The following is an 8,455-nucleotide window of genomic DNA, read 5'->3' on the forward strand; positions in this document are numbered from 1 at the left end:
GGGCAGATCTCCATGGAAACAACTTATTTAAGAAGGTACCACACAACAGTACTGCAGGAAGATTAAAGAATATGGCTTTTCTGGAATACACAACTGTTACAAACCAGTACACAGCTTCTTGCCGAAGTGCTCTCATGCATTGCCCATCATGTCCTCAGCCCAAAGTATGCACATCATGTGTATAGACCCACCAATAAACAGCAAAAATAATCAGTATGCTCCAGAGAGAGGAAACAAACTGGCAGAAATGAGAAATGGTGCCATGAGCTTCTGGGACCAAACTTCATCATGGTGCATAGAATTTCTAAACATCATAAACACTTTATGTATATTGACTCTTGGGGTTTAAACTGGGGAAAAAAGACTCACAGGTAATAGAGGACACCAGATAGTTTACATGAGTTTCCCTTTATTTTTGACAGTGTTTAACATTTCTGACTGGTTCTTCAAACCATTCAGGGTAACTCACAGACATACCTCTAAGCAAAATTCCCCTCCTAGAGATTCTGATTCACATTTCTGTTTCTATAGGATGCATTTCCATCCCTCCAGTCCTGCTACCCTCCTGTGCCACCCTGTCTTTTTACATCCACAATCAATAGTCCGAAATTAAGCCCTCATTGTTCTGTCAAGATACAGCTGATGTTAACTTTCCAAGTGCCCAGAAGGTCTCTGATATGTGCTCACCCACTAGGCACGCCTGTGGCAGGGGCACTGCATTGGTTTTGGGTCATAGAATGTCCTGTTGCCACACTGAGTGCAGAGGGGGCCACCAAGCAAGAGCGTGCGGGTCTGCCCCAACTCCTGCAGGATCGACTTCAGCCTCGCATGCAGATCAGCAAGTCTTCCTAGATGGGGAGCACCGTGAAGGCCCTGGTAGCTCTCCAGAGGGGCAGGATACAAGCCAAGGTGTAACTGTCTCACCCTGGCAGTGTTCTGCAGCAGGTTCTCCAGGACAGGCATGGAGATGGAGTTTCCACAGAAACTGAAGGTCCTGAGTTGGGAGCAGCTGCCCAGGGCAGGCAGGATGACATTAAAATGGGCATCTGTGAGCTCACACTCATCTAAATCCAGGGTTTGGAGTGTGGCAGAGACTTTCTCCAGCAGAACTTTGAGGGGCTCAGGGCTTATATCGAGCATGCTAATACCGCAAAGGTCCAGTCGCTTTAGGTGACTGATGTTCATGCACAGGGACAGATGCATCAGGTCGGATTCCTGAAGTTGACAGTAAGTTAAGGAAAGGGTCTCCAAAGGACTCATTAGACACCTGGGGAGAAAAAGAAGTGAGTTCTGGGAAATGGCAATAGATGGTGGATGGAGCTGATTAAGGACCCAGGCCTGTAATTGGGACATGACCCCCAAGGTAATTCCACCCAAGTCCAGGGTCATTCTAACTATCTGGTGATGGTCAACACCCAACATGCCACATGGGGAAGGATAGAGGCATTCGAGTCTCTCCAATTTTAGGTGGAGACTTTTCACAGTCCTCTGTTTGTTGTATATCTGTGTCAAGTTAGTAAGATGCCAAAAGCTCCTTTTCCTCATTTGTCAAACAGAAACACTACATCCCTCTTACTTATGGTGAGGATGAATGCAGATAATGTTGGAGCATGCTCAAGAGATCCTAATGCATCTCTAATTCAAGGGTGAACATCAATGAGATTCAGTATTGGGAGAACAGCCACCTCCCAAATGCTTTCAACTCTGGCTGCCTTCCAGTTGCTGCTTATGCCACAAGTTTCACTGTGTCAGAAGAGGTCTAGTGGGAGATATGCTTAAAGGGATAGCCGGGATAAAAACTTTCAGCATTCACTGGGACTGCCAGCCTGCAGGGCCTCACTACCCTCCCTGAAGCGAGGGCAATCCATTCTTCACTCCAGCTCCCTCCAAAAGCATGCCTTTTCCATATACCTTAACTGAACTCAAAGCAACCCTTGCCAGACAAACAGGAAATTGAAGACAGTTTTGTAGGGAGAAGCTCACGTTCACAAAGCTGGAGAGTGTAAAGCTTAGTATAGCTCAAGTTTCATTGGCTTGCCTTTTATCAATTCCCACCTCACTTTCTGATTTCCAGACAGCACTTCACAAGGAAGAATTCACAAACACCCTCAGTAGATATGACCCCCATTATAGTTTCCTAGCATGCTGTGTCTTTTCTCCCTTCTCTATTCCAGTATATGCCTCTCCCTGTCCTGGGTGTTTGTGGGGTCTCACACTTGGGGATAGAGCAGTGAAGGAGACAGTGTGCCAGCATTCCAGTGTCCCGTTCACATTACATTGCCAGTGGCAGGCACAGAGTGCATGCCCCTATAGTATTTACTCTAACTAAGAAAGGTTTGCTCTAGTGTGTAGAGAAAGCAGTCTGTCCGTCTCACCTGAGCATCTGATCCAGGTGTCCTTTGAGGAAGTTGACGGAGTCCAAATAGAGCTCCTGGAGAAAGTGCAGTCTGAAGATCTGAGAGGTGAATTGGGCGACATGATGATCTTCTTCAGTGAAGCAACTACAGGGAGGTTCACAGACGTGGGAGAGGAGGAGTCTGTACAGATTGACCATCTGGCCCAGGTGAGGGACAAAGCTTCCCAGGACAGTCTGTTTCCAGGTGCAGCTCACATCCAATTCCTGGATACATTGCAGCTGCACCATTTTCAAGAGGTTCATAAAGTTTTGCATTGGCTTTGCAAAAACCTTCAGCTTCCTACAGCAGAGGTGGACGGAACCTTTCCTCTGCTTAACCCACTCCATGAGGTAGGTGAGAAATTCATCTAGGGTGTCTTCTTTGAAGCAAAGATCTATGACCACCTCCAGGGGATGCATCCAGGAATGGTCCACTTTTTGCCTCTTGGGCATGGGCTGGGCTTCCCCTGGCCCCACCAATGAGATCACCTGGGCTCTGGTCCTGCCTCCAGACCATAAGATCCAGAAGTCCTGATGCACATTACCTCGTAAATCCAGCATTTTCAATTTCCATCTCCTGGGGGGAAAACAGGAAAAAAGGGTAAGATGCTTTCACATCAACTCAGAATAAGACCATCGGACCCACAATCTAGCATTGTGATTTGCATTTTTACCCCATGTCCCAGTAACCAGCTAGTGCCCTTCCCACTTTGTCATTCTCTGCCAGACATTTCTGCATCCCTTTTCCCCTGGAATTCTTCCTAGTCTTCATACCAGGAAAGGGTGGGGGCGTGTACAGATTCCTTCAGGTACCTCTGCATCTTAATCAGCCTGAAACTTCTGGAAGCCGCTACAGCAAACGAGTCCAGCAATGGCTTCAGGCCTCCCCTTATGTCCTCATGGCACCATCAGAGCCTCTGGCCCATCCTTTGCCCCCCCACACACACACACACATACACCCAACACTAGCCGCCTCATACTCTGATCCAGCTGCCCTCTCAGACTCCTTGTCTCACACTTACATGGGGCGAATCTTCTGGGCGAGCAGGCCATCTAGTCCTTCAAGAGCCGCTTGTAAGGTCTCCTGGTGAGTCTTCTGTGTCTTCATCAAGGCCCCCAGCGGGAGGCAAGGGAAGGGCCAGGCCTGCACCATCGCCTTCAGTGTCTGGCTGTGTCTCCCGGCAAAGGCTGCCAGGAATAATGGCGGGAAGAGCTCTGTGGGCAGCTCGTCCAGAGCCGCGACAGCCAAGGCCTCATCCCTCAGCAGGCTCTGACCCGCCTGCTCCACAAGTCTGGGGGGGGACCTGGGCTTCCTCATCCTGACGAATCTGCTCCCAAAGAAATCCTGAGGAGACATCCAAGGAAGAAGTTGTCCTTCTCAGGCAGAGTTCAGGCAAACCCATCTTCCCCAACCCTTCAGAGGAAACTACTCACAGCCAAAGACACTGTTCTAGCAATGGTGGGAGAGTCCTTAGTTTACCCCAATTCCCCTCCAAGCCCAGTGACCAAAATCACAATCAACAGCAGCAGGATAGCAAGACAACCACCAGCCTGATGCCATCTCCACCCTCTGGTCCATCGTGTTATATTCCCATTTCCGATGGGCAATCCTGAGACTGAACATTGACCCCACTCACTTTGGGGAAACAGTTTCTGAGGACCTAAAGCCATGGCATTAGAAGCATCATGTGGCTATGTTCTCAGATTCAAGAAATTACCCAACTGGAGGATACCTTTAAAATAGGTGCCATTATTTTTCATTTTTCAAAATTTTCAATGAGAGTCTGTAAAAGCACTAGAACAGTATTATACAGCACATGGAAGACAGAGATGAAAGTCTAATTAGTCAAATCTCATAACCATAGACTATATGAACCATATTTCTGAGAACAGATTAAATATTTTAAATGCCGTGAAATAAAATTTAAACAGGTTAGGTAATGTTCATTTCAAAAAATTTGGTTGGTTAAGGAATCAATACTTTCAACAGTGCTCAAAATCATATCAACCAAAGCACAAATCTAAATTTTGGAATTAATACAAAACTACATTTAGAGGCAAAATCAAAGTCTGGAATGTGTTCATCTGTACAGAAAAAGAGAGCCCCCTGCGCCACTGTGTTGGGCCTGGCTCCTTGGGAGCAGGGCTTAGGGCAGGGAAGATGGCCTCATCCTCCACGGAGGGTCCCGGCTTACCATATCTGGGCTGGTCGGCAGCGTGCAGTCCACACACACCTCTCAGAGAACCACGGCAGTGACCCAGCACTCAGGCTTCTGGTTCCATCCTTGGCACCCTCAGAACATTTATAGCCCCTTTCTGGACACACCTCCCCTTTTCAGCCCCTAGCTTCCAATCACAATGGGGAATTTGATTAGATTCTAATAGCCCATGATTGGGTGTTTGGCCGTATTGATTGATGGGATCACACAGTTATTCAGGGACTCCTTCCATGACTCAGTCAAGAGACCTTAGTGAATACGGGCGACAGCCAAGTGTTTAATCTGTTCCTGACATTAGAAAGCAAAACAAAACGAAACCTGAACATAAACTTGTCGGAAGATTTTGGGCCCCATCAAAATTATCAAAATGTTCTAGAGTTAAAATGGCATGATTGGATTTAAATGTTAACAAAATTTTAAAAATCACGTGCCCATTCAGGAACAAAGGAACAATTTAGAGGGTCAGTCTCTCCAAAGGAGGATGGGTCAAGAGCACAATTAGAAGTTGGCCAGGAAAATAAAAGTGGAGGCAGGGAGAGGTGAGATCGGATGATCTTAATGAGAACCTGTTAGTAACCCAAGACAATGTGAAATACGTGGGCTGAATGGGGCTTTTTTTTTTACAGGGAGGAGGGTGGAATTGAAGTATTTTTGTCCAGATGGAGTTTAGATATTAATATAGATGTGGCTATACTTAGGCAGTGGAAACCATTTAAACCTTTGACACCCTGAAGGCAAAAGGCGTTTCATCCCAGAAAGATGGGATTATAACAGAGAAATTAGGATTTGAAGGATGAAGTTGATTAGTGAATCTATATAGATATTCCTTTTTACTCTCTGGTATACTGGAGCAGACAAAGGAAAATATCTGAAATCTCTACGTTGTAATCCAGCTCTCCTGATCTCTGATAATGATTGCACAGCCTTTATCTTCTGCTCCCGTGATGATAAAAACCTGGTGACTAATCTTCATTTGTAACCATTTATCCCGTTTTTCAACTTTAGAGTCTTTAATCACTAAAGATTGTTCCTAATATTTATTAATGAAGGGTCTTGTGTCAGTCCAGAATTAATCCACCCCAAGTCCAAAGTTATCTTGATAACCTAGACTGGATCTAACCAAAATGGGCCCGCCGGACATGTGCAGTAGCTGAGACTTAACCTAGAAGTCACCTACGTAATACTAAAAACCATGCCCATCATCATATTAAGGCCGCCATTTCCTTACAAATGTTCTATGATTAAGCATGTACTCAATCTGCACATACTCAATAATTAAATCACCTCTCATTACATTAGCTGTGGTCACTGTGCTCAATATCCTAAACCTGCCCATCATTTAATTCTATAAAACTCTCAGAATTACTGCAAATCAAGGGGACATATTTTGGGCCTATTGGCCATCTGATCTCCAGCTATGTACTTAATAATACACTTTTTTTCCCCTTTTGGAAATCCCATTGTCTCAGGAATTGGTCATTTGAGTGTACTCGGTAAAATAATCCATCGTCTTTGTCTAACAAGATTACTTCTGCAAACTGGTTAAAAACGATCAAGTCTAGGGATGGGGGGTGGAGCCACACCTGGAAGGCTGACCTCCCCAAATCTGAAAGCCACTGAGGATGGAAGCGGGGGCACCTGAGCCACGGAGAAAAACAAATGTGGACCCAAAGCAGATCTCCTTGTCATCATGGAAACTCCTGGGAGGCCCCCAGGTCTCCTCTTCACACATTGCGACATTTCTCAGTTAGGTTTTCAGCTTGACCTTAATCTCCATATACCATTTCAAAGTACAGCTTGTTTCCTTAATATTAGGTAACAACTGATGCAAATGCAACCTCAAAAACTCCTCTCCCAAAAAGTGTACCTATTTCAAACTATGGATAATAGATTATGGTAATGTTTTAATAATCTTTCACCAGCAGTAACAAATGTAGTACATTATTATGGGTCAATAATGGGGGCTGATAAAGGACTATGGGAGGATTTGGGTTCTGTGTTTTATCTTTCTTTCTTTCTTTTAAATTTTTTTATTTATTAATTTAAAAAATTGACAACAAACAAAAATATTAACATATCATTCCTTTCTACATATACAATCAGCAGTTCTCAATATCATCACATAGTTGCATATTCATCATTTCTTAGAACATTTGCATCGATTGAGAAAAAGAAATAAAAAGACAACAGAAAAAGAAAGAAAACGATAACAGAAAAAAAAAGAGGGCGGGCCGCGGTGGCTCAGCGGGCAAGAGTGCTTGCCTGCCGTGCCGGAGGACCCCGGTTCGATTCCCGGCCCCAGCCCATGTAAAAAACAAACAAACAAACAAAATATAATAAAACAAGAAAATGTTTCCCTTTCTTCCTCCCTTCCTTCCTTCCATCCTTCCTTCCTTCTCTGTCTTTCCTTCCTTTCCTCCCTCTCTCATTTAAAAAAAAAAAAAAAAAAAAAAAAAAAAAGATTATGCATACCATACCCCTTACTCCTCGCTTTCATTTATCACTAACATTTCAAACTATATTTATTTTAACATTTGTTCCCCCTATTATTTATTTTTATTCCATATGTTCTACTCGTCTGTTGATATGGTAGATAAAAGGAGCATCAGACACAAGGTTTTCACAATCACAGAGTCACATTGTGAGAGCTATATCATTGTTCAATCCTCATCAAGAAACATGGCTACTGGAACACACCTCTACATTTTCAGGCAGTTCCCTCCAGCCTCTCCACTACATCTTGAACAACAAGGTGATATCTACTTAATGTATAAGAATAACCTCCAGGATAACCTCTCAACTCTGTTTGGAATCTCTCAGCCATTGACACTTTGTCTCATTTCACTCTTCCCCCTTTTGGTCGAGAAGATTCTCTCAATCCCTTGATGTTAATTCTCAGCTCATTCTAGGGTTTTTCTCAATCCCTTGATGCTGAGTCTCAGCTCATTCCAGGATCTCTGTCCCACGTTGCCAGGAAGATCCACACCCCTGGGAGTCGTGTCCCACTATCTTTATTTCTTATCTGTAATAATGAAAATGTTCTAAAATTGATTATGGGGTTGTATGTGCAATTGTGTGTTGATGCTGTAACCTAATGATTGTATATATCAGATGGCTTGTACGGTGTGTGAATATATCTCAAGAAAATTGCATTTAATTTTTTTTTTTAATTCACACTGCTCTTAAGCTTCTCTGACATGGAGAACCTGATCTGAGACACCACTATGCACATAAATAGAATTCAGTTTTTCTCTTTCTGTGCATGGTGCACATGATACCAACAAACCCCATGAAATTTTGATGCTATACTCAAGTCTAAGAACCGGCCAAGTTTGGTGATGGTTTCAACTGGGGCTGGGTCAGACATTCATTCTGTTGAACTTTCGGAACACAAAGACTACTTCCCTCCACCCTCAAAGAATTCTCCATGCCTTTCACTCACCCACAGAAACTTATGGCCGAACAATAGTTCAAAGTCCATTGGCTCTCACAGACTTTGGCTGAGGCTCTAATTATTTGAAGGATGTTCTCCATCTTGGCATCTTTCTGCAAATTCCTTTCTCCACATTTGTATGCTTAGTATTTGCATGAAATGAGGAGCTCATGTGCTGGAATTGCCATGCACATTTCCATTCAGGGGGTAGGGGAGACCACCACGACTCATGTTTGGGCAACACATGGATGCAGGGGACAACTTTGCCCTATGCTGGTTGTCTGTTCTCCTGCCAGCCCTCACTGGCTGCCTGGGTTAGAGAGCAGCATTCTCAGCTCACCAATGGGACATTGACCCCCACACCCTTCTCCACCTACATACAGAATTCCAGTTGGGACTCCAAATTCT

At 44.3% G+C, this 8,455-nt stretch overlaps 1 protein-coding gene across 1 annotated transcript; it reads right to left on the reverse strand.

Annotated features, from left to right (window-relative positions):
- Positions 1–690: 690 nt before the first annotated feature.
- Positions 691–3,713, reverse strand: LOC143658642 (melanoma antigen preferentially expressed in tumors-like). Its single transcript, XM_077130797.1, has 3 exons — positions 3,418–3,713; positions 2,376–2,972; positions 691–1,267 (listed from the first exon to the last, which is right to left on the reverse strand). The coding sequence occupies exons 1-3, from the start codon at positions 3,711–3,713 to the stop codon at positions 691–693; spliced, it is 1,470 nt and encodes a 489-aa protein (XP_076986912.1).
- Positions 3,714–8,455: the final 4,742 nt, after the last annotated feature.

Source organism: Tamandua tetradactyla, chromosome 2 (assembly GCF_023851605.1).
Source record: "Tamandua tetradactyla isolate mTamTet1 chromosome 2, mTamTet1.pri, whole genome shotgun sequence".
Classification (NCBI taxonomy): Eukaryota; Metazoa; Chordata; class Mammalia; order Pilosa; family Myrmecophagidae; genus Tamandua; species Tamandua tetradactyla.

Coding starts and splice junctions, on each gene's coding strand:
- LOC143658642 (XM_077130797.1), bottom strand. CDS start 3,713: ATGAGGAAGCCCAGGTCCCCCCCCAGACTTGTGGAGCAGGCGGGTCAG. Junction 2,973..3,417: donor GCCCAGAAGATTCGCCCCAT/GTAAGTGTGAGA, acceptor TTTTCCCCCCAG/GAGATGGAAATTGAAAATGC. Junction 1,268..2,375: donor CACCTGGATCAGATGCTCAG/GTGAGACGGACA, acceptor TTTTCTCCCCAG/GTGTCTAATGAGTCCTTTGG.